At 53.1% G+C, this 24696-nt stretch overlaps 1 protein-coding gene across 1 annotated transcript in view; it reads left to right on the forward strand.

The window, feature by feature from the left end:
* Positions 1–5079: 5079 nt before the first annotated feature.
* The window catches only part of KRT78 (keratin 78), a 36000-nt gene continuing 16383 nt past the window's right edge, over positions 5080–24696 (forward strand). Inside the window, exon 1 of the mRNA XM_039255098.1 lies at positions 5080–5134. Within this exon, the coding sequence (XP_039111029.1) occupies positions 5099–5134 (36 nt within the window). The 5' untranslated portion in view covers positions 5080–5098. The remainder of the gene's footprint in view (positions 5135–24696) is intronic.

Below are 24696 nucleotides of genomic sequence, written 5' to 3' on the forward strand. Positions count from 1 at the left end.
ATTCCAGGAAAAAGTGTCATATTTTATTTAACCAGTCCTCAAATTGTGGGTCTTTTTGATCTGCTGTAACAGCAAAGTTGTAGTTAATGACCTTGGATACGTAGCATACTGTACATGATGAGGGTATCTGAATAATTCCTGGAGTTGCTTAGTTAAAGTATATGTATATTAAAATTGTTTTAAGGTTTTATTTTTAAGTAATCTCAACACCCAACGTGGGACTTTAACTCACAACCTCAAGATCAAGAGTTGCAGTCTCCACCGACTGAGCCAGCTAGGCGTCCCTGTACATGTAAATTTTTGATAATTAGAAAAGAAGCTTGTTTTCTTATAAGACTGAATTTTAGTTTTCGAGAAAATCCATGGGTATAGAAGGCCCATGTTTGACTGTTCCAGGGAAATTATACATTGCTCTTCATCTTTCACCCCTCCAGGAATAAAATAATGAGTCTTCCAAGCATTTGTAGGCTGTTCTTACAGTGTCATTTCAAGGTTTTGCTCTGCCCTCCGAAGGTGATCTGGGATGATGCCCCATGATCACCTTAGGGGACTCTATCGTAGGCTCAGGACGAGGTCCAGACAGAACGAGGGTGCAAGGTGGTGGGAAGGGAGGAGGCAGCTGGGAGCAGTACCCTGTGAGGAAGAGAGGGGAGCGCTGGAGATCAGCTGGTCACTGGGCCAGCCCCTTGTGCCGCTTCCTTACATTTCCTGGTCAGTGTTAGCTGCTTTGTCTCTCCGGCACCCCTTTCCCGTTCTGGTAACAGAACAAACACTCTCCCCATCTGGCCACTCCCATTGTGTCCCCCCCACTTTCTAGGAACTGTCCTTTCCAGCTCTAGCCTGTGGTTCTGATGGGCCTGGCAGTCACAGTTCCTTTCCTCTGGGCCCACAAGAATGTTGGAGCCAGCCTGGCCAATCAAAGAATGAAGCTGTTGTCCCTTTCTTGCTGAAGCATAACATAGATGTAGTAAAAGGCAGAGAGTGCTTGATGGAGTTCTGCCTATCTTCCCATGTGAATATAGAACATTTCCTGTATCATAGAATATTCACTTGGGCCCCTTGCCAGAGTGCACTGTTGTTGTTGTTTGCTTTTTTAAATTAATGTTTATTTATTTATTTTGGAGAGAGAACTTGAGCAGGGGAGGGGCAGAGAGAGAGGGAGACACAGAATCCAAAGCAGGCTCCAGGTTCCAGGCTGCCAGCACAGAGCCCAATATGGGGCTCGAACCCGTGAACTGCAAGATCAAGAGCTGAGCTGAAGTCGGATGCTTAACTGACTGAGCCACCTAGGTGCCCCCAGAGTTCACTTTAAACAGTATAAATAAAAAATAAAAGTACAGATCAGACTTGGTTACTCTCTAGAACCCTCTAATATCAGGGCACTTGGGTGGCTCAGTTGGTTAAGGGTCCAAATCTTTTTCTTTTTTCTTTTTTTAAAGTGGACCAAACATTTAGTTTGGTTTTATTCTTGTGTGTGTGTGTGTTTTAAAAAAATTTTATGTTTATTTATTTTTGAGAGATAGAGGGAGACAGAGTATGAGTGGGAGAGGGGCAGAGAGAGAGGGAGACACAGAAAGAGAAGCAGGCTCCAGGCTCTGAGCTGTCAGCACAGAGCCCAATGCGGGGCTTGAACCCATGAACTGTGAGATCATGACCTGAGCCCAAGTCGGATGCTTAACCAGCTGAGCCACCCAGGCACCCCAAGTGCCCAACTCTTGATCTTGGCTCAGGTTATGATCTCACGGCTCCTTGGATCGAGCCCTGTGTCGGGCTCTGTGCTGAGAGTGTGGAGCCTGCTTGGAACTCTCTCCTTCTCTCTCTGCCTCCCTATGTGCACACACACACCTATGCGTGTGCCTCTCTCTCTCCCTTGAAATAAACATTAAAAAAAGAACCCCCTAATGTCAACACCCAGGAGAAGGCCCCACGTCCTGCCTTGGCCCACATTGTGGGCCTACTTGGCCTCTGCCTACTCCTAAGGCCTCCTCCTGCCCACTGTCTCCTGTGTTCTCATTGACTCAGTGATGTGGACTTTTTGGTGCTTGGTCTGCACCACACTTCCTTCTGCTCCGGGCCATCACACATGCTGTTCTATCTTCTTGGAACATGTTGCTTTTCTGTACACATGTAGGAAGTCCAATCCTTCTTCATCACGCGGCACAATGCAGCTTCTGCAGGAAAACCTTCTAGACACTGCGGGGCCAGGTGGGCTATTGCTATGTAAGTTCTTAAAGTATTCTGCACTTTCTCCTTGTAGACTATAACCATCTGTTCATCTGTAACGATGCCTTATTAGCGTCAGCCCTCCCTCACAGACTGTAAGCTCCGCTGGGGCAGGGGCCACATCACATCTGCCCAGGTTTTCATAATCTTCAGTACCTAGCAGAGTGTCAGGCATAGAGTAGGTGATCAAGAAAAAATGATTAAATAAAAGGATAGGTGAGCCATTTCCCTACTGATGGTCATCTATTTTTAAATTTGTTTTCTGCTATTTTAATGCTTTAAAACTCCTTCCTTAGGGGCGCTGATCTGGCTCAGTCAGCTGAGCACATGACTCTTGATCTCAGGGTTGTGAATTCAGGCCCCATGTTAGGCATGGAGCCTATTTAAAAAAGGTCGGGGCACCTGGATGGCTCAGTTGGTTGAGTGTCTGACTCTTGATTTCGGCACAGGTCATGATCCTAGGGGCCATGGGATAGAGCACGGCACCTGCTTGAGATTCTCTCTCTCTCCCACTCACGTGAGCTCTCTTTTTGTCTTAAAAAGGGTTAAAGAAAAAGGGGGTGCCTGGCTGGCTCAGTTGGTGAAGAATGTGGCTCTTGATCTTGGGGTTGTGAGTTCACGCCCCCGTTGGGCGCAGAGATTACTGAAAACTAAAACCTTTAAGTAAACAAATAAAACCCCTCTCCTTCTTTTTGGGGAAAAAAAATCAATTTGCTCATACCTAGCCTAGAAACAGTTGATGTATTGGTCTCTTTTTTTTTCCCCTTAAAGTTTATTTATTTATTTATTTTTGAGAGAGAGAGAGAGAGAGAGAGAGAGAGAGAGAGAGAGAGAGAAAGCACAAGAGTAGAGAAGGGACAGAGAGACAAGGAGAGGCTCCCCCCACTGTCAGGGCAAAGCCCTACTCGGGGCTTGAACTCGTGAACCGTGAGATCATGACCTGAGTCAAAATCAAGAGTTAGAGGCTTAACCAACTGAGCCGCCCAGGCTCCCCTGAGGTATTGGTCTTTTAAAGCATCTCCCTGCAAAGTGGCCTTGGCCCCACATCAGCAACCGCAGCCTTCCGTAAGTGCCCAGGAGGGGGTGGAAAAGCAGGGCTAGGGCCAGGCTTGGCCTAAATGTGCCTAGCTAGCTAGCAGCGGGGGCCTGGTGCCTGGAGGGTGGGGACGAGGATGGCAGAAGTGAATCCAAAGACACCGAATCCGGGGTCCTTGGCTTCAAACTACTTCCAGCTTCCCTGGGGAAAACAATACACAACTCATAAAAGTCAACATTGCTGGCTCATTCAGCAAACCGTGGGTCACCTGGGATGAGGCAGACCGTCCGGCGCAGGGTGGAAGAGGACTGGACGTTTGGCACATGGCAGTGAGAAGTCACTGTGCACGATGGACTCAGTGATGATTTGGGGAGCACTGACTACTGGTGGTCCCTCATTTCTTGTTTCTCTCCCCCTTTCCTCAATAATTTGAACGCCACGTTTAGGTGGGCACGTGGCTATGTGGACTAAAGGCTGTGCACTTCTGCCTTCCTTGCAGTTAGCTGTGGCCCCGTGACAAAGGGATAGAGGTGGAGGCTGCAACTTCTGGGAAGTATCCTAAAAGGGAGGGAGTGTGAGCCGCTCCCTTCACCCCTCCTTCCTGCTGGTGGGAATGCATATGGAATGGCTGGGGTTCAGCAGCTATTTTGGACCATGAGGTGACCTGGGGAATGAAAGCCATCCTTAGCAGAGCAAAGGAGAGATGAGACCTGGGTCCACGGAACCACAGGCTGCCATACTAGCCTTGGACAGATTATTTCCATGTCTGGACTTTGGGAGAGAAATAAACTTCCATCTGCACTGAGGTAATGTTATTCTTGTTTTTCTTTTTTCTTTTTTTCCTGTTACTCTTACCTGAAGCCAATATTCTTTTAATGCTTATTTACTTGAAAAAAATTTAATTTACATTTATTTATTTTTGAGAGACAGAGTGAGACAGAGTGCAAGCAGAGGAGAGGCAGAGAGAGGAGACATAGAACCCAAAGCAGTCTCCAGGCTCTGAGCAAGCATTCAGCACAGAGCCCGATGCGGGGCTCCAACTCATGAAATGTGAGATCATGGCTTGAGCTGAAGTTGGACGCCCAACCAACTGAGCCACCCAGGCACCCCTAATGTTTATATATTTTTGAGAGAGAGAGAGAGAAAGCACAAGCACAGGAGGGACAGAGAGACACAGAATCCAAAGCAGACTCCAGGCTCTGAGTTGTCAGCACAGACAACTGTGCTCTGTGATGACAACTCAGAGCCTGATGCGGGGCTTGAACTCCCAACCATGAGAAGGGCGAGATCATGACCTGAGCCAAAGTCAGGCGCTTAACAAACTGAGCCACTCAGGCGCCCCCTGAAGGCAATCTTAATACAGTGAGCATATAAGCCTGACTCGGGTGTAGCTACCAGAGAAGCCCAGAAGATGATCAGAGGGGGCGCTGGCTGGGGTGAGCAAACTGGCTTCCAGCCTGTCTTGCCTTTGACTTGCTCTGGGAGGTTTGGAAAATCTCTCTCTTCTCTAGTCCGCTCTTCTAGAACAGGGTTGTTGGACTCCGCTGTTGCTAAGATATCTTCTTGCCCTGCCATTTTCATCTGGCTATTTTGCTGAGTCCTAGAGGCCCGCAACGCTGCGCTGAGGAAGTTGTACTTGATCTGAGAGGCAGTGGTGTCAATGGAGATTTTTCCTGGGGGGTGGGGGAAGGAAGCGAAGTGAAGGGAGGCAGTGCTTTAGGAAGATGAATCTGGCAGCTCCTGACAGGGACGCGTGACGACATGGGTGAGTGGTAGAAGGCTGGCTCCGGGTCTGTGGCTCGCTGCCTGCCCTCTCCGAACTCGTTTGCTGCTGGTGACATGGGGAAGATCAGCACCATCCCAGGGGGACATGAGGTGAGGGACGGGGTCTGAAGTCAGGGAGGGAAAGTAATTTCCTCAGGGTTACTTGGCTGTTTGGTGGCAGAGAGTGGATTGGAAAAAGGGGCTCTAAACCTGGAGCTTTTCCCAGATTATTTGACCTGTCCAGACCCTTTGAACCTGTGGGGAACTTGTGGGTTAAGAGGAGAGGACTGTCGGGGCGCCTGGGTGGCTTAGTCGGTTAAGCATCCGACTTTCGCTTAGGTCATGATCTCGCGGTTCGTGGGTTCGAGCCCCGCGTCGGGCTCTGTGCTGACTGCCAGCTCAGAGCCTGGAGCCTGTTTCAGTCTGTGACTCCCTCTCTCTCTGACCCTCCCCTGCTCACGCTGTCTCTCTCTCCTAGAAATAAATAAAAATATTAAAAAAAAAAAAAAAGAGGAGAGGACTGCCGAGTGGGGGAGGGGAAGACAGCTGAACTTCTGTGACCTTGAGGCCCATGGGTCACTTCTGGCAGGCTCCAGGTGCCCCCTGGAGGGCACTGTGGGGAGCGCGCAGCCAATCCCCTTGCTCACTGTAGCCTGCTTCTGGCTTCTGGATGGTTCCCCTGACACCACCTTTCCTTCCAGCTCCTGATCTACCTGTGGGGCTTATTGCAACAGTGAGAATGTGAGCAACCTGGAGGATTTTTTGGTGGCTGGGGTTAAAATTCAAATGCCAACAGGGCGAGACAGCTAAGGTAAAAGGGGGAAGTTGGCCTGGGGTAAGAAATTGTGGATAGTCACAGGCCGTTTGCACATAAAAATTTCTGGGGCAGGGGCACCTGAGTGGCTCAGTTGGTTAAGCGGCTGACTTCGGCTCAGGTCATGATCTCACGGGTCGTGAGTTCTAGCCCCACACTGGGCTCTGTGCTGTCAGCGCGGAATCTGCTTCAGATCCTCTGTCCCCCTCTCTCTGCCCCTACCCCACGTGCACATTCATGCTCTCTCTCTCTTTCAAAAATAAATAAACATTTAAAACATTGCTGGGAGTATTCTTCGCGTTCACAAAGAATTGTGCTTTCCCACTGTCTTTTTGGACACATGCCGGCTCTTCATTCTCTCACTGTAGCCTAAAAGATAAGCACAGGGATGGTTTACTTTTCTTTTCTCGATCTCATTGTTTCTCATTCTTTTCTCTATTTCATCTTTAGTCTAACATGGCCCACTCATAGAAATGGCATTGGACACACGGCTTCAATATAGGGACAGTGAAAGGGCATGGTGGGGACAGTGGCAAAGTAGAATTCCTTACAGTACCTGGGCCAGAGGCACCCCTGCCAGGCGTTTTGGCAGCCCTGCTGTTACCCTCTGGCTATGCCCCTGCATCCCTGGTGACGAGTCCGAGGGGGCCTAAGCAGAGTGCCCACCCTCAAAACCTGGGACTCCCCATCCTGTCCAGATGGCCCTAAGCTCACTTCCGGGAACTACTTGGCTTCTTCCCTGGGTCCTGCTCCCTTTGCACCTAGTTCTGGCTTAGGGATGGTTGATTTGGGGGTGGGGGACTCTCTAGAGCTGCCCTGTCCAATCAGGCAGCCGCTAGCCACGAGTGGCCGAGAACTTTGAAGGTGGCTGGTCTGCACTGAGATGTGCTGTAACTATAAACTGCACATCAGATCCTGAAGACAGTGTGAGGAAAGATGAATATAAGATCCGAATACTTTTAAATTTTGATTGCATGTTGAAATCATATTTTGCATATCTTGGGTTAAGTAAATATTCCACTCAAATTAATTCTACCTATTTCTTTTTACTTTATGAACGTGGCTACTAGAAACCTAAAAATTCAGAGGTGCCTGGGTGGCTTAGTTGGTTTAGCGTCCGACTTCGGCTCAGCTCATGATCTCATGGCTCAAGGGTTCGAGCCCTGCGTTGGGCTCTGTGCTGACAGCTCAGAGCCTGGAGCCTGCTTCGGATTCTGTGTCTCCCTCTCTCTCTGCCCCTCCCCCTGCTTATGCTCTGTCTCTCTTGTTGGGTTGGTACAGCTGATGGGTTGGAACAGCTGGCCCTTGGAAGAGTCATCCGGCATTCATGGAGGCCCCTCCAGGTGTGGGATGAGGTATGGGATGGAGCTGGGCCAGAAGGGGAGGGGAGCTGTAGGCCTTCTTTTGTACCCTTTGATGCCTGCCCCTCAAGTGTCAGAGCCAGGCCCCGGGCAGCGTCTTTACTCAGCCCCTGCCTGCTGTAGGCAGGAACTCTTATCCAGAATTTCCAGAACTTTCAACTTTGCAACAGAAATTGGAAATCTGAATTTTTACATGAAATCTGATTAAAAAAATTTTTTTATTAGGGTACCTGGGTGGCTTAGTCAGTTAAGCATCTGACTTCGGCTCAGGTCATGATCTCACGGTTTGTGGGTTCAAGCCCCGCGTCAGGCTCTGTGCTGACAGCTCAGATACTGGAGCCTACTTCGGATTGTGTCTCCCTCTCTCTCTGCCCGTCCTGCCTTGTGCTCCCCCTACTCAAAAATAAATATTTAAAACATTTAATTTAATTTAATATATATAGAAAGAGCTCAAGAGAGGGAGAGGGGCAGAGCAGAGCCTGATGAAGGGCTCAATCCCATAACCCTGGGATCACGACTTGAGCTGAAATCAAGAGTCGGTATGCTCAACTGACTGAACCACCCAGGTGTCCCATGAAATCTGATTTTTAAATGTTGACGGCTAATTCAAATGTTTAGGAAAAAACCAGTCTACTGGCCAAGACCACACAAGCCAGGAAAAACATATCTTTGGGCTCTGCTTCAAAGTGGGGAGACTGAGGTCAAAGACACAAAGTTGGAATTGGTTCCCACAGCCCAGGAGCCCACACCACCATACAGGGGACTGCAGGAAGCAGATGAAAGGAGCTGGAAAATCTCTAACAGCAGTCTCCACCCCAGAGCCGGGGAAGTGGTGGGGACCCAAGGGGCACACAAAGCCTTGGATTTTCATCTTTCCCCGAAGCCTGCTGCTTAGCCTCTCTGGACCTTGGAAGACTGGGCACTAAGACTGGACCTTAGTCTGAGGGAAGGTTGAATTCGAGCAAACAGAAGTTACCTCAGATGTCCACTGAGGGGCAGCAGAGGAGTAGGGAAGAAGCCCGTCTACAAGCTCCTTGGAGCTGAGCTGGCATTACTGCCCGGTCTTCCCCACTCCAGGAGCCAGATCCGGGAGGCCCCTGGGTTGCGGTCCACCACAACCCCACAGGGTGCTCTTGTGCAGATCGGAGGAAGCTCCCATGCTTCCGGGGGATATAGCCCTGGGCATGGCTTGGTGAGTGGAGGTTGGGGGGATTTTAGTTGCCATCTGCCTGTGTCTTACATGCCTGACAACCCAGGTGGTGGGGACCTGGGGGCTGAGGGCCACCAGGAGCCGAGTGACCCTATTCTGCAAGGTTGTGTCTCCTGCTACAGGGCACTGGAAGTTTGAGTTCCATAAGAGAGGTGGCAGGGGCTCCCCTAGAGGGCGCCACACTGCCAGGTGCCAATCCGCAGGCTCCCGCCTCTCCTGCAGGTGGCAGGCTCCAGGCTCTGTCAGCAAAGGGGGTGGGGGCAGCCAGGGTGGAGGGCTATGCTGAGGAAGGGCTGGCTGGTGAAGCTGGGGACAGGACCCAGGGGGATGTGCGCGGCAGGTGTAGGGGGTGGGGTGGGTCTTGGTTCTGGAAGAAGGGACACCTTTGCCATCAGAACATGTCTGGTCCCCCGGGTCAGCAGCACAGAAGCCTGGTACTCTTGGAGGCTCAGAGAGGGAAGTCACTGAGTGTCTCAGCAGAGCCAGGGTGAGAACTTGGGTGTCCGTGCTCCCAGTCAGTGCTCCTGTCTCCACAGCACTCCTTTGGGTTGATTCTGCTCATGTCGCACCCTGGCCAAACTCCCTTCATTGAAGGCAACCAAGCCTCCAAGCTTGGCACTCAAGGCCCTGCCTGACCTGGCTTAAGACCATCCCCGCAGCCACAACCCCTGCCATTGCCCCCACAGCCCCTCCACTCTGCCGCTGGGCTCCTTGCACCTTCCTGGGGGAAGCCCCTTGTGGCCTCAGTCCTCGTGTGCGCTCTCGTCCTGTCTGCATTTGTGCATCTCCTGTCTGGCCCCTCTGAGCCTGGGCTCCCTCACTGCCCTGTACGTGACCACATGGCCCTTTCCACTGTGTTGCAGCTTCCCCAACAGAAGGGGACGTTGGTGAGGGCTGAGTCTGCCTGAAACACATCCTGTGTCCCCGCGCCTGGCACAGAACCAGTAGTCGTAAATATCTGTTGTATAAGTGGAAGGGAGGCCCGACCACAGTCCTCGCCCTGCTGGCCGCCGCCTGGCCATCGCAGAGGGAAAACAGGCATGTGTGTGCATGCGTGTATGTGCACTTGTGAGCAAGCGTGTATGTGGTAAAGCACACACACAGAGGGCCTTGGGCAGCAGAGATAAAGAATAATTCATGGGGGAGGGTGTACGTGCACAGGCACAGACAGGCACAGGCAGGCATGGGCAGATGGCATCAACCCGGAAACAACACAGCGCTCTGTACACAGTGGGGGATTTGCTTTTTAACCAGTATTGTCTTTGTTGTATAATATACACACAAGGGTGTATACACACGGGTATAATAAACACACAGGGGTGCTCATGCCATGAGTATACAGCTTGATGAGTTTTCACAAACTGGGCACCCTGATCTACCCCCTAAAGCCTGCAGTGGGGGCTTTTTAAATGCCTGTTGCTCGACTCTCAAGCCAAGAGAGGGAGGCAGAGAGGAGCGTGGAGAGGAGAGAATCTGGGCCTTCAGACCTCCGCCTCTCTGCCTTGCAGGCTCCGGGCCTCCCCAGTGTTGCCTGAGGAACTTTACTGCCTGTCGGACCGAAGCCCGGTCCCTGATGCCTCTGCCACCATTTTGTCTCGTCCTTCTGTTAGCACCGGGCCTGCTGGGCCCTTGCAGGGCCCCCCTCCCAGAGCCTCCTCCTTTTCTCTGTCCACCTCTGGTGCCAGAGGGCGCCTAATACTCACACCAGCCTCTTTGGCCAGTTTTGCTTTTCTTCCTCATGCCTGGGGGGGCCGGTCTGTGGGAGCTCATTGCTTCTGGAATGACATCCCCCAGCCCTCTGCGCTGGCCAGGCTTATCAGAGCTGCAGAACAGGAATAGGCAGGGATCACACGAAGCCCACCCCAATGTCTTGGAACTGCAAACACCAGGGGTGTGTGCGTGAGACCTGCGGCCCCAGCACCAGCTCTTTCAGGGCACAGCTGGCATGACTGTTCGGGACGAAGATGAACACCCAGCGATGCCACAGGAGTCTGTGTGACTGGCCATGCGCAGGGCGCTGTTTTCCACCATGTATATTTCCCAAAGTCTGCATGAAAGTCTGTGTCTGTGAGAGCTCTGGTTGTGTGTGTGCTTGAAAGCCCGTGTGCATGGACGGCTGTCTGTGGGCCAGGGGACAGTGTGATGGAGTGTGGCTCTGGGTGTGCTTGCTCACCGCAGTCAGGAAGTTGCGGGTGACCGGGGGATCCGGGATTGGTGAGGAAGGGTCAGTGTGAAGAAGGGGAAGGCAGCAGGGGGTTGGGGTGGAGGCTCTGGGTGGGCTGTCCCTTCCCCCTAGGGTCCTGTCAGCAGGGCCCTCCTCATAGCTCCCTCCCCCCCCGCCACGGCCGCCCTTGGCTTCAGGGATCAGGCGCTCTGCCGACTGCCTGCAGAAATGGGCTAGGTGGAGCCCAGGCTGGGGCCCAGCTGCTGAGGTGGCAGGCCCAGGAGGAGGTGGGGGCCCAGCTGCTGAGGTGGCAGGCCCAGGAGGAGGTGGGGCCGGCGACGTGCCGGAGCAGCAGCCAGGAGAAGGGCGCCCTGCCCTGTGCTGAGCTGGCAGCTGGCGCTGGGAGCGGGCGGGGCCCCACCCCTGCAGGCCAGGGCAGGCCAAGCAGGGTCTGTCTCAGGCCAGGGAGGGGAGAGAGCTAATGGGGCAAGCCTGGGCCTTGTTTGGCCAAGGTGCAAGGTTGAGGCTCAGTGGTCTCTGCCGGGGATGGGGGGGGGGAGGGAATTCCTGTTGTGATGGGGGAGGGGAGTGTGTCCGCACGCTCACCCCTAGCATCTGTGTGTTTGATTTATGTGTGTTTCTCTCACTGCACGCATGTACCCATGGGCTACGGGAGGCGGCGTGCGTGCGTGCGTGCGTGTGTGTGTGTGTGTGTGTGACTGGCACCCACGCATGTTTGTGTGAGGGTCTTGTTTGGATGTGTTTGTAGAAAGGCCCACCCTACCGCTTATTGGAAAGGCGTCTGTATGTCATGTGTGTGGAAGACATCTGTGTAAGTCAGTGCACACCTTCTCCAGGGCCCGTGTGTGTGCACATGTGTCTGTGTGTGCACGTGATTAATTCGGGTTCTAGGTGCACATCGCAGAGGGGTGGTGGTTGGCAGTGGCCTATCCCGGGTGAGTGGGCACGGAGGGTGCAGGGGGCTGGGGTCCCTGGGTTGTTTGCTCAGGCCCTGCAACCAACTTGCTTCCACAGCATTCTTCCTGCTCCCCCAGCTCCCCCTTTTTGGGAGTGCTGACAGAGTGAGTGTGTGTGTGTGTGTGTGTGTGTGTGTGATGAACTACAAACCACTTACCACTCTGTGTAACCACTTCACAGATTATATATGTTTGTAGCAACCCTCAAAACCATGTGTGCAGCTTGTGAAATATGCGTATGTAAGTGTGACATGCACTCCTATGTGTCTATGTGCAACAGCCCCCAGAAAACATCAGGTAGATGCATTTGTGTGTGGCTCCCGTCTGGTAGAAGGATACAGCCGACAGGGTTCCTTAACCCTCTCCCTGCCGGGAACACGTCCCTTCTGCTGCTCCTCCAAAGCCCACATGCCCTGACACTCTGCTTCTTTCTGTCCCTCTCCCTGGTCCCCCCGCCCCCGCTCTCTCTCACAGCACCAGGGATCCTCCCCTGGGGCTGGAAACTCTGGACCTTTCTGTGGAGTCAATGGGTTCCCCCCATGTTTGCCATAGTGCAGTGGGCCAAGTGGAGGCTGTGACCCACTCAGGGGTTTGGAGGGTAGCCACAGCTAGTGGCAAGAGCATCCGTTTTGCAGCCAGACGGACCTGGCATCAGATTTAGACTCTCGCAAACTATACGTGTGTGATCCTCTGTGCCTCTGTTTCTCCTCTGCTTTTCTTTGGAGGTGCCATGAGAAGCAACGGATGAGATGAACATGAAGCTTCTAGCATAGGGCTTGACACCTAGTAGTCTCTGCACGTGGGTCCTTTTCAAGGGATGGCTTTAAGAGCACTGTGAGATCTTGCAGGTAAGGCTCAGGGGAGGGAAGGAGGCCTTGAGCTTCATGTGCAGGGTAGCATCTGGTCTCTGACCTTCGGGGCCCTGCAGCGTGGAGGTGGGCAGAGCCCGGGACAGAGAACTCTCCCAGTGGAGCCTCTGACAGACTGGTCTGGGCCTCTCTGAGGCGTGGAGGTGGCGTCCAGGATGTGTTTGGAGGGCATGGGGACTGGGGGCGGTGCAGAGATGATCTTGAAAGGTGGTCAGGGAAATGACACTCCAAATGGAGACTCAAAAGAGGACCAGAGTGCATCCTCTGGACCCACAAAGATCCAGGGGAGGGAGACACAGACACTTCCAGAAGGATAGGCACAGTTTCCCGGCTCAGAAGGACAGAAGGCGCCACCACCCCAAGGACAGACACGCGGATCCCCCAGAAAAACAGACACCAGACTGTGCCCCCTACAAAGGGCCCAGCTGAGATGTCCTGCCAGCTCTCCCTGCTGAGTCAGGCTGTCCCAGCTTAGCAGCAGGCGGGCCTTGGCTGGAAACTACTGGGTATTCGTCCCACTCCAGCGGTGGAGGAGAAAGGGTTAGGGTGAGTCACCGAGGGCTCCCCCCGCCCCCGCTGCCGCCCGCGGGAGCCGCCCTGGGCCCTCAGGCCGCCGTGGGAGCGCTGGGGCCTAGCCAATCAGCGGCTGCCACCCGGCCTGCCGCTCTGGCCCCGCCCCCGCCCTTGCCGTCCCCCGCCGCTAGCTTTCTAGTTCCTAGGGTCCTTTGTAGCCCATCGGACCCCCGATGGGACACCCGGCCAGATCCTATGGTCAGTGCTTCCGGAGGGAGGCTGTAGGAGACAGAGCACTGGGCTCTCGGGGAAGAGAGCTCTCAGCCAGAGTCAGCTCCTCTCCCGGGTGGCCCCGCTTCCTGTCCTACAGCAGGCTGGCTAAGCGTAGGGGTGGGCCTGCCGGACAGGGGGGGATTGCCCCCTTCTTGCTCTGAGTCCTTCCTAGGTTGTCTGGGCAGAGCACTCAGCCTCTCTGGGAAGGGGACAGACTGCCCTTGTTTCCCGGGCTAAGGGGCTGTGCTGGCATTTCCTCCAACAGTGTCCACGGCCGAAGTTCTTGGTCCACAGTCAGGCATACCGCTGTATTTAGAAATTACAGGCATTATTCTCTGGAGGGTCATTGTTCCTGAGGTGCTGGTGGCCCCAGCTATTGAGCCTGGCTTGGCTGGGGCCTGGGCCTTCACGCAGACACACATGGAGACATGCATAGACTCCCTGAGCGGGTATGACTGTGCAGACACTTGGACACATACCGACAGGAATGGAGATGTTATGCCCAAGTTCTTATATCTACGAGAACACACACACACATACACACTTTCAGCACGAGAGACAAGCGTCCCAGCTCTGTCCCTTACTAGGGACTTTGAGTCAGTTTTCCAATCTCTCTGTTTCCCTATCTAAAATAAAGATTGCTAGAATACCTTCCTTAAGAGTTGTTGAGAGAATTAAAGGCAATAAGAGCAGGAAAGTGCTGGGTCCGCTGTAAGAATCCCATAAATGGCAGCTAGGATGGTCACCCAGGCCCACACGGATATACCCACACAAGCACACTTATGGACACACACCAAGGCATGCAGACACACCAAACCTCAGACATCAATACATACACAAGGACCAGGTGTGTTTGCACATAGATACACAGACACAAACAGCACCTCCAAGGAAAACAGCAACCCCCACGACAACCATAAAAGCAAGTTTTACTGCTCTGGGTGTGATGGGAACAGCCAGCCCAGCTGGGTGGGGGGCGGAGGCCTCCGCGTCGGGCGGTGCCTGTTCAGCTCTGGCTCCCACTCAGCCCCAGGGAGAGGACGCTTTCATTCTTCCAACACGCCCCTCTCTGTCCCCCTAGAGCAGTCACCCCATACTCTTCCCATTGTCATCAGAAATCAAACTCCACCTTCTTCTAACAGCCTGAGTCCCAGGGTGGGGCCTCCAAGGATTTGGAGGTCTGACACGTGTTCTTGGTGGTCTGGCATGACAGCCTGGCTTCCTGAGGAGAGCTTGGGGTTGTCGAGGGTAGCCCTGTCCCTACCAGTTGTCTGGGCCCGTGGGTTCTGGAAGGTAGTGCTTGTGGGGATTTGGCTGCTGGGCCCTGGACGCAGCCAGAAGTGGACCACCTGTGACAAGGGACACCCCTCTGGGCTCAGATCCCCTTGGGTTCTGGACAGGATTCACATAGCTTCTCTCTACTTTTTAATTTTCTTTTATTATGGTAAGAACTCTTAATGTGCGATCTATGCTCCTAAACTTTACATGTTCAGAACAGTACTGCTAACTAAAGGCAGAGCAGCTCTCTAGAACCTTGGGGCATCCTCTACTTTGCCTTGTGTTCCCCCTCCTCAGCTCTTGCCTGATCCTAAACCTTCTGGGGCTGAGGACATTGGAAAATGGGCCTTTAGTCTCAGGGAAAGCTAGACGGAGTCCCTGACCCCAGCTCTGGAAGTGAGAGTCTTTTCCTGTGGAGCAATGGCCACCCCAGTCCGGTTTTCCACTTAGTGCCCTGCCATTGGCTGGAGTCCCCTCTCTGCATTAACACATTAGGATTCTGGATAATTTTAGTACCGGAGGATGTGGGAGCTTAAAGGAACTCCCAAGGTTGCTGAGTCAAAACCTGAGATGGAGGGCCTCATGTCTGAGGTCACATAGTGATTCTGTAGGGGCAGCAGTGGGATCATCCAGAGGAACCCCACTTCTCAGTGCTCCCACCTTCCCTGCCCCTCCTGTCCATTTTCACAACGAGTGGGTCTGAGCCCCTCCCCTGGCCCCCTGGTCCTAGGAGCTGGGGGTGGAGACTAGAGCAATGGGGGTCTCAGACCCTGTCTTCTGGAGCTCCAGCCTGACAGCGGCGGAGGAGGGTTCCTTGGAGGAGGCCAAGGAGCAGAGGCGCCTGCCAGAGATGGGTCTTGAGCATAAACCCACACCAGACTGGAAGGGTCTCAGAGCCTAAGGGAGGTTTATCAAGCAGTTGCCTGGAGGAGGGTTTTGAAGGAGAGGAGGGACATGGGCAAGGCCAGGGGATGGCCTGCAGACAGTGGGGTTGGGGGTCTTGCGGGAAGATGGATGAGGCTTTGTTGTCTCTTGTTCAGGGAGTAAATTCTCTGCTTCTACCCTGTGGACTAGAATCCGGGGATTGGCTATGAGTGACGGGGTGACTCTTTGCTTCAAATATTTGGCACAACTAAAATGGCCAGAGAAAGGCCTCTAGGTCTTGCCGAGGCCCGGACCTGGGCATAATGCCCTGTAGTGTAACCTTCAGGGCTGGGACACTGGACACGTTCAAGGATTGGTCTCCCCCGGGGGAGCTGGGGGCAAGGAGAGCATGGTTCCGCCAATGCCTTGCCAACTGCCACTCGCCTGCTCCGGAAAAAGCCAATCCGAACTTCCCAGAGGCCCGCTGGCCCTTGGTTGTGGCCCTGTCCTGCTGATGGGTCCTCAGAGGACTGAGAAAGCCTTTCAAACACCCAGGGGTTCAAAAGACCCCTGCCTTTCCTGCTCTCAGATTTCCTGCCCCTTTCTGACCTCAGGGCCTGGATGAGCCAGAAGGGTGGGGCTCCCAGTTGGCAAGACCCAATTTTGCTGGCTGGGAGTTTTGCAGGGTGCTAATTAAAAGGAGCCACCCAGAGAGAATGACTTCACTTGTTCACACACACACCCTTCTGCCCTGCCCTCTATTCTGCCCCCATTCACACGCCCAGCCAAGGCAGGGGCGGCGGGCAGAGGGAGCCCAGCGGCAAAAGCAAGGGTTGTGAGTATATGTAGATGTCAACAAGCAAACTGCAGGCTCAGAGCATTTTTGACATTTTTTTTGAGAGTCAAATGTTGCAGTCACTGCATTTCTCCGTGGCTCCCCTCCCATCTGCACTGAACGGGCAGAACTGACCTGGATGGGAAGATAGGTGTCTCCCAGAGGCCCCCAAGTAGCCCCACTGCTGAGGGGAAATCCTCCCCTGGCTTGACCTCAATCCAGCCAACTGCAGCCCCTCCTTAGTGGCTTCATCCCCTGTGGGCTGAGGCTTTGGCTGGAGAGACCTCTGCCTTGGCCTTGGCCTTGATCACAGGCTGTGTGAGTCTGTCCCGGCTTCTTCACCCTTCTCTGGATTCCCTAAATTCTTCCAACAGTAAAACCACGACCCCTTCTGTGGCCAGCCGGCCGCAGGTTGGGGGCGTGGTGTCGAGGTGGCCACTGGTGCAGATCCAGTGGTATCTGGGGGGACGCCAGTTGCCGACAGCGCAGAGCTCCTAATATTTCTGCTTTGGTGCTTTTGCTACAACCTCCGCTGAGCTCTTGGTCTTGGCTCATGGCGGGGTGTGGGGGGTGTGGGGGGTGTGAGATGTGAGTTGTGAGTTTCCAGATTCCGTATGGATCTGGTGGGGGATGACCCTCAGTCTCCATGGGACCGGGGAGCATTAGGACTCTGGGGAGGCAGAGGGGCTGGGCAGTTGCGCCCCACGTGGGGCCGGGAGGGGAGGAGCGGCCGTTCGCTGTCCTCCTCCCCCTCTATTCTGGGAACGCCCTGCAGGGGTCGCCCTAAGCCAGGCTTCCTTTTGGCGGCCGCAGTCTAGGCCCTCATGAGAGGCGGGGTCGCGTCTCAGCCCCCTGCAGTCAATACAGGCTCTCATCTCTGGTTAGGGTCCTTAGCTCCCAGCAGTGTAGAAAGGGCTGGAGGCAACATGAGGCCCAGGGACTCTGAAGCGACAGGAGTGACAAATGTCTGTGGCTGCTTGACAGAGTGCCTGCAAAAGACATGCAAATAAGCCTGGCTGGCTAGCGCCTCATGGCCTGAGCCAGAGACTGTTTGGGCCCAGGCCCCTCTTCTGTAGGGTGTGTGTGTGTGTGTGTGTGTGTGTGTGTGTGTGTGTGTGTGTAGAGGAATTGGCGGCCTACTTTCTGCCGGTCTGTGGGTGTTAGGGTCCCCTCCTGGCTACCTGTGCCTCCGAGTAACTGTGCCAGGCACGTGCTCGGTGCTTTTGATACTGCACGCAATTGTCACAATAACCCACTGGCAGGGAACGTCCCCCTCATTTACACAGGGCTCCCTTGGGGTTGGAATAATGTTTCCCAGTCTCTCCCCTTCTCCTCCCAGACCAGCAGATACCAAATGGGCTTGAAAAGGATATGACGCGCCCCCGCCCCCCGCCCCTCGGAGAGCTGGGTCCTCCGGGGAGGTCCCAGAGAATGGGGGCTCCGGTCTGCAGTTTGCCACAAAAGGCTCCTGGGGGTCAAGCCTGGGAGAGAGGACTCTAAGGAAGTCATCTGAGCACTCCCCTACCTCTGTGGGTCAGCCTCACCCTGCCTGATTCGGATCTCCCAGCCCCCTCTCCCGCTGCTCCTTGACTCTAACCTTTCCTCATGGTCCGCAGTCTGACCTCAGGCACCCCTGCGGCAGCACTAGCCCCTTACCCTGGCATGGTCAGGCTTGCCAAGAAACTTTCAAAGGGGATTTTGAAACAGTTTCTCTGCTTCTACTTGCAAAAGGCCTTCGTGAGGCCTGGGGGGCCATGGGGAGCCACTTCTGGAGTAGAGTCCCAGAGAGGGAAGGCAGAGGGGAACTGATAGGCCTCCCTGCGTTTCTGACACAAGCTCTCCCTGGCACTTGGCTGGGCCTGGACCAGCAGGGAGGGGGCTGGGGTGGAGCTAGGTGAGGTGTGCCCTCCCGCCACCCCCCCCGCCCCGCCCCAACAGTGCTCTGCCTCAGTCCTGCCTCAGCAAGGATCCTGTGCCAGCACCCCTCCCCCCACGTTCTCCTCCATTCACTGTGCCTTGCTGTCCCTCCTCCTCTGACCCCTGTGGATCCCCTCTTTCCTGAATCTTTCCCTGGGCACCCCCTTCTCAGGGCCTGCCCCTCTGGGCACTTTGGCTGGTTACTCTGGAGTCCCCCCTTAGTTTCTCTTCCCCCACAAGCCCACAGGCTCCAGTGCTCCTCCCTGCTGCTGGGAAGGAGGCAGCTAGAGGAATGAAGCTCTGGCACATTCCAGAATCTGAAGGTGCTCAGTGACTCAGCGCTTGGGCTCTCTGGAGTCTGGGACCCCTGGCCTGGGAGGGGTCAAGAGGCAGATGGCCCAGGCTTCCTTGGGGGTAGCGATGGCACAGGGAGACAGGTACTTTGGGGGCTCAGCCACCAGGCCTCAATTTTTGCCTTCTTTGTTCCCCATTGTCTGGCACCTGGTGTGCAGCCATGCACCCACCCTCCCCAGCCAGGTGTCACAGAGGCCACAGTCCTCCTTCTCATCCCTGCTTTCCTCCACTCGACAGTCTTTCCCCCTTGCTTCCCGAGCTCCTTCCATGCTTCCGAACTCTGCCCCCCCATCTCCCTTAGTTGTTCTGTCTAGTCTGAGCATGCTTCTGTCTTTGGATTTCCCCATCCCCCTGGTGGAAGAGGAAGAACAGAGGTGCCCAATCTGGCTGAGAACAGACAGGAAGATGCGGGCATGGACCTAAGAAAAGGTCCAGACTTTACAGACAGACCCAGGTTCAAATCTGGACTCTCTCACCACTAATTGTGTGATCTGGGACAAGTTATTTAACCAGATCGAGCTTCCATTTCCCCATCTATAAAATGGGGTTAATGAGAGGTGCTGTATGCAAAGCACTTGGCATTAGTAGTTGTGGATTAAGTGATGATTACTATTAATGCATATAATACCATTAAGAATTGAGACAACTTCCCGGAAGAGAGGTCTTCTCTGGGACCCCTAAACGAAAGGAAGGACCCCTCTTGATGTCTGGCCCTGCATCCAAGTGGCCCTTCTTTCTGCAATGTCCTCCCCACCCAGTCCTGTATTGTGGTTTTACCTTCTTGGGAGATGCAGGGTCGGGTGGGGTGCGTGCCTCCTGGGAGGGGGCTGGTTGTGGGCTCTGAAGTTGTTCCCCCCACCCCAGCCCCCAGTTCCCCTCTGGCAGGGAATTGCCAGCTTTCCCCTCCCCCCCACCCCCCATGGCCTGGGCTGGGAGGGGCTTAAGCTTTCTGTCAATGGCTGGAAGCTGCCCCAGGCACCCTTAGAGGGGATGCGGTTGGTTGGTTTGCAGGGAGAGGGTGTGGGCCCAGCAGAGCAGCGAGTGGGAGGTGGGGGGCGAGGTGTGGGTCTTCTGCGCTGCCAGGAGCATTCCCGGGCAGGGGTGGGGGTGCAGGGTGGGGATAGCTGGCGCTGATTTCCTTCCTGAGTTTCGATCAGTGGGGCGGGTTTAAGGCTGGGCTCTGTTGAGCTAGCAGCTTTTCTCTAGGAAATGAGAGAGAGCTTTTCTCTAGCTTTGAGGAGAGAAAAACATGAAGGCTGTTCCTTTATCAGGTCAGGGGCACTGTCCTCTTAGCACGGGGAATTTGTGTCTCTGGCAGCCCCCTCCCCAAGAGGTGTGTGCTTGGGGTGGGGCTGGGGAGCATGGACATTCATACACAGCTTTCACACACGCATACCCTTGAACATTCACAATATACAATCTGGTACACGTTCACACCTTGTCCCTCCACTCCCATACACATTGATGTGCACGAGTATCTTCTACGGTGTTCACAGAGCTACGTGTGTATGCTCCCACCCTTATACATGCACAACTACCTTACACATTCACATGTGAACTCTGCTTCCAGAGTCCCTCCACTTTGACTTGTGCACACGCGTATTTAGTCCTATGTTGTCATCTGATCTTTGCACATTCATACTCATTGTCCCACATGCAGTTCAAAATTCCACACAATGCACTCCTCCCATGTCCCCGCACACATGTCCCCACTCTCTCTTTTGCCTCACGTTGTCCTCAGATAACAGCGAGAGCAGGGGGAGTCCTGGGAAAGGCAGCCTTCAGTAGGCCAAGGCCTGGCTGGCAAGGGGGGGTTGAGAAGATAATAATAATCAAAGCTAATAGTTGGTAGACACCACCCCGTGCTAAGTGCTGTTCTGGGCACTACGTGTATCATCTTGTTTGACATACACAGCAACCCTATGAAATAGGGTTTATTATTCCCTTATTATAGCTGTGAACATGGAGGCACAGAGAGGTTAGGTCACTTGCCTGAGGCCACAGAGCTAGTCAGTAGTGGAGACGGAACCTGAACCCAGGCAGTCTGACTCATGCTCTTAACCACCGGCCTCTCTTCCTGATCTTCAGGTCACTCTTGTGCTCTGCCCAAGGTACCCCCAGGACCCCAGGAGCTAGCTTCTGTGGAGTCCATGTACTGTGTGGATTTCCCCAGGGCCAGCTGGGACTTCACAATGTCCAGAAAAACAGCCGGGAATCACTGGTGGTTTACGTTCCCATTTGGGGGCCTGTTTGGGGGGCTCTCGCCTTACAACCCCACCAGGCACCAGAGAAATGGTGGCAGGGAAGATACTTCAGGGAGGTCCTGATCCGTCCCCACTCCTGTTTTACGGATTGCTGCAGGGCCAGCTTCTGCCTGGCTCCCAGACCCTGTTCTGGTTGCGAGAGCCCTGGCTGCCTGCAGGGGGAGTCAAGAGCAGGAGAAGCCAGGCTCCTGCTTCCGTTCCTGCCTGGAAGGGAATACCAGGAATGGGTCTGTGCCCTGGAAAATCCTGGAAAGATGTCTGGGACCGGGGCTGGATCAGCCTGCCCCGTCCAGTGACTTGCTGGCTGGCGCCTACAGGAGACAGTGTATGCCTGTATGTTTGTGTATGTGTGTACCTGTGTTCAGACGGGGCTCCCGGAGGTTCATGTGTCCTCTGGGAAAGAAATCACACAGTGGACCTGGTGGAAAGCCCTGAGAATCCTTGCAAAGAGATACTCAACCATTTACAATACTCTGATCACAGGGTGGAACTGGCCACAAATCCATATGTGTAATCTGATTCCACTTCTGGGAAATACATATTTATATGAATAAGTGGTGCTTTCACTAGAGCAGCATACAGCACTATGCTAGAAATATGAATATACACATATGCATACATATATATGCATATATAATTATAAATATAATTTATTTTATATAATTATAAATATATAATTATAAAACACAGACTCCATAAGATAAAAACATGGGTTTTTATCTGTTTTGTTGGCTATTTTATCCCTAGATAGTACTAGAACAATACCTGGCACAGAGGAAGTGTCCAATAAATATGGGTTGAAGGAATAATGAAAGATATTTACATTTGGAAAAGTCTGGAAGGTTATGCACCAAAATGTTGACAGTGATTACTTCTAGGTTGTAGTTTTTGGAAGACTTTTATTTTTCCCAATTTTATTTTATTATATGTTGTTTTAAAATTTTCAGTGATGAACTTGTATTATTTGTATAAAGAAAAGGAAGTGCCACAAACCCTAGAATCTTCTTCCTCTACGTCTTTAGATCCTCAGCCTGGACTTTAAGAAGCTGGGCAGTGGGTGGGAGCTGCCGTTCCTTCCCTTTCCACTTCCCCACCCACCATCTTCCTGCTGGTCTTTTGCTCTCTCTGCCTGCTCCCTGCCCGCAAGCTTCTGCTGGCACAACTCCTTGGGCTTATATGCCACCTTTGGAATCGTGGATGGGCTGACTTGGGGGCCAGGAAAGGCGCCCTCCCCACCTGTCAGGTCAGAGAGCAGGTGCCTCTGGGCCAACAGGATCTGGGCTAATGTTGGAGCAGGAAAGAGTGAGGTTATACCTAAGAACTTCCTGAGAGCAACAAGTGTCTGGGCAGGGGAGGAGGGGGTCACAGAGCCAGGGTCCTTACCTGGAGGGGAGCAGGTGCCCCCCCATTCATAGCTGGATGGGATTATTCATTGCATCTGAAACACCTAGCACAGTGCTTGGTGCTGAGAAGTGGCTGGGAAATGTGATGGGTGGAGGAGAGCCTTCATGAGCTTGCTGGGGTGGTGGGAGTGGGTGGGTGATGGGGGGCTTGGGGTCCTCCTCCATGGGTCTCTATCCTAGGCTCTCAATAATGGGGGATGAAACGAGTCCTGGCTTAGTGGTTTGAGTCTTATCCTTGCTGTGTGCCCCGGGTAGGTTGCTTTCCCTCCCTGGGCCTCAGTTTCTTGTGCTGTAAAATGAGGGTGTTGAACAAGATGACCACTTAGGTCTCTCTGCTCGGACATTTTACAACAACTGGCAGGTGTTGTGTGGGGTATTTTTGTTGTTGGGTCACTCTCTGGTTGTGCGTTATTGTAGTCTTTTATTATTTTTTTAAATGTTTATTTATTTTGAGAGAGAGAGAGAGAACACAAGCAGGGGAGGAGCAGAGAGAGAATCTCTGCTCAGCCTGCTGCTGTCTGCTCTCTCTCCAGCCCTGTGGGCCTTGTTCTCTCTGGACCCAACCCAAGGGTTCCCGTCCTCGTCACTGTCATGACTCAGTGGTTCCATGGATGAGGGGGCCACGATTCTTCACTTTGGGGGGTTGGCGCGCTGCGGGGCAGGAAGCACATCAGTGGGTTTAGGGATTAGATTCGATATTAGGAGAATTTCCTAACCCTCAGGATAGATTGGGAGAGCTCCTTACCCTCTGCTTTCCCCCTTCTTAAACCTGCTTTCATTACCTCCCTCTTCTGGAAAAGCTTCCCAGAGGAAACCTCTATTTTCCCATCCTCTGTCCTATTAGCTGACGCTGCTCCTGGTTCTGGTCTTATTTCTTGGGGTCGTGTGTGTGGGGCCACTTCTATCAGAGAGTTTTTTTTTTTTTTTTTTTTTTTTTACAAATAGTTTATTGTCAAATTAGTTTTTACATAACACTCAGTGCTCATCCCCAAAGTGCCCTCCTTCATGCCCATCCCCCCCTCCCCCCCACATCCATCAGTCCTCAGTTTTTGTCAGCATTCAAGAGTCTCTCATGGTTTGCCTCTCTCCCTTTCCCCCACCATTTCCGCCCTTCTTCTCCCCCTTGGTCCTCCGTCAAGTTCCTCCTAATCCTCCTATACGTGCAAACATATGGTATTTGTCCTTCTCTGCCTGACTTATTTCGCTCAGCATAACACCCTCAAGGTCCATCCATGTTGCTACACATGGCCAGATTTCATTGTTTCTCATTGCCATGTAGTATTCCATGGTATAGATAAACCACATCTTCTTGATCCATTCATCTGTTGATGGACACTTAGGCTCTTTCCATGTTTTAGCTATTGTGGAGAGTGCTGCTATGAACATTGGGGTACATGTGCTCCTATGCCTCAGCATTTCTGTATCCCTTGGGTAAATTCCTAGCAGTGCTATTGCTGGGTCATAAGGGAGTTCTATTGTTAGTTTCCTGAGGAACCTCCACACTGTTTTCCAGAGGGGCTGCACCAGTTTACATTCCCACCAACAGTGCAGGAGGGTGCCCGTTTCTCCACATCCTCGCCAGCATCTAGAGTTCTCTATCAGAGAGTTTTTTAAATGCATTTGGACAATGATCCCTGGGAAGAAATTCATTTTATTTATTTTTATTTTATTCTTATTTTTTAAATGTTTATTTATTTAGTTTTGAGAGAGAGAGAGAGAGAGAGAGAGATAGAGAGCAAGCAGGGGAAGGGGAATCCCAAGCAGGCTTTGTGCTGTCAGCACAGAGCCCGATGTGGGTGCTTGAAACTACAAACTGTGAGATCATGACCTGAGCCGAAACTAAGAGTCGGATGCTCAACCGACTGAGCCACCCAGAAGCCCTGGAAGAAATTCATTTTGGATCACAGTTCTGTATACACAGACACACAGACACACAGACAGAACGAAATTTTGTGGTGCGAAAGTAGCCTCACTGTTGGTGATGCACGCTGTTATGCTGGTTGAGACCCATTCGATTGATTTCACAACCTACTGCTGTGTTGTGACTTGCAATTTTGAAAATACTGTTCTCTCAGACTGAAGTTCCGTGGGGGTGGGGGTCAGAAGATTCGACCCCCCTCATGTCTCCGTGCTCCAGGCACAGCTCTTCAGATGGCTAGGGGAGGGATGCTGGTAAAGGATAGGGGCAGGGAACTCTTCGGGGTAAACCCCCTCCCCCCACTCCCCCCAACCAGGACTTCCTGTGAGGCCTTCCCTTACTTTCCTAGCGCTGTAGGAATCCTGAGAACTTTCCCCTAGAAATTTCTCCATGAGTCTTTCACCCTCTGAGGTGTTAGGAGGCTGTCCTTAGCAACATGTCTCACAAATATTTGCCACATCAGGGACACTTGCTAGCAACCAGGCACCCAACTGGCTGAACCTGATTGGGTCAGAGTGGCGGCGGCTGCCTGCTGAGCCCTAGATAGGCAAGTCTGGACTCTCAGGTTTTCTGGTCTGAACACCTCCCTCTTCCCTCGGTCCAGCCCAGCCCCAGTTCCCTCTCCCAGGCACCACTGGTGTGTTCTTGGCTCCCGCTGT

Source organism: Hyaena hyaena, unplaced genomic scaffold, assembly GCF_003009895.1.
Source record: "Hyaena hyaena isolate Hyena2069 unplaced genomic scaffold, ASM300989v1 scaffold_510, whole genome shotgun sequence".
In the NCBI taxonomy this organism is placed as follows: domain Eukaryota; kingdom Metazoa; phylum Chordata; class Mammalia; order Carnivora; family Hyaenidae; genus Hyaena; species Hyaena hyaena.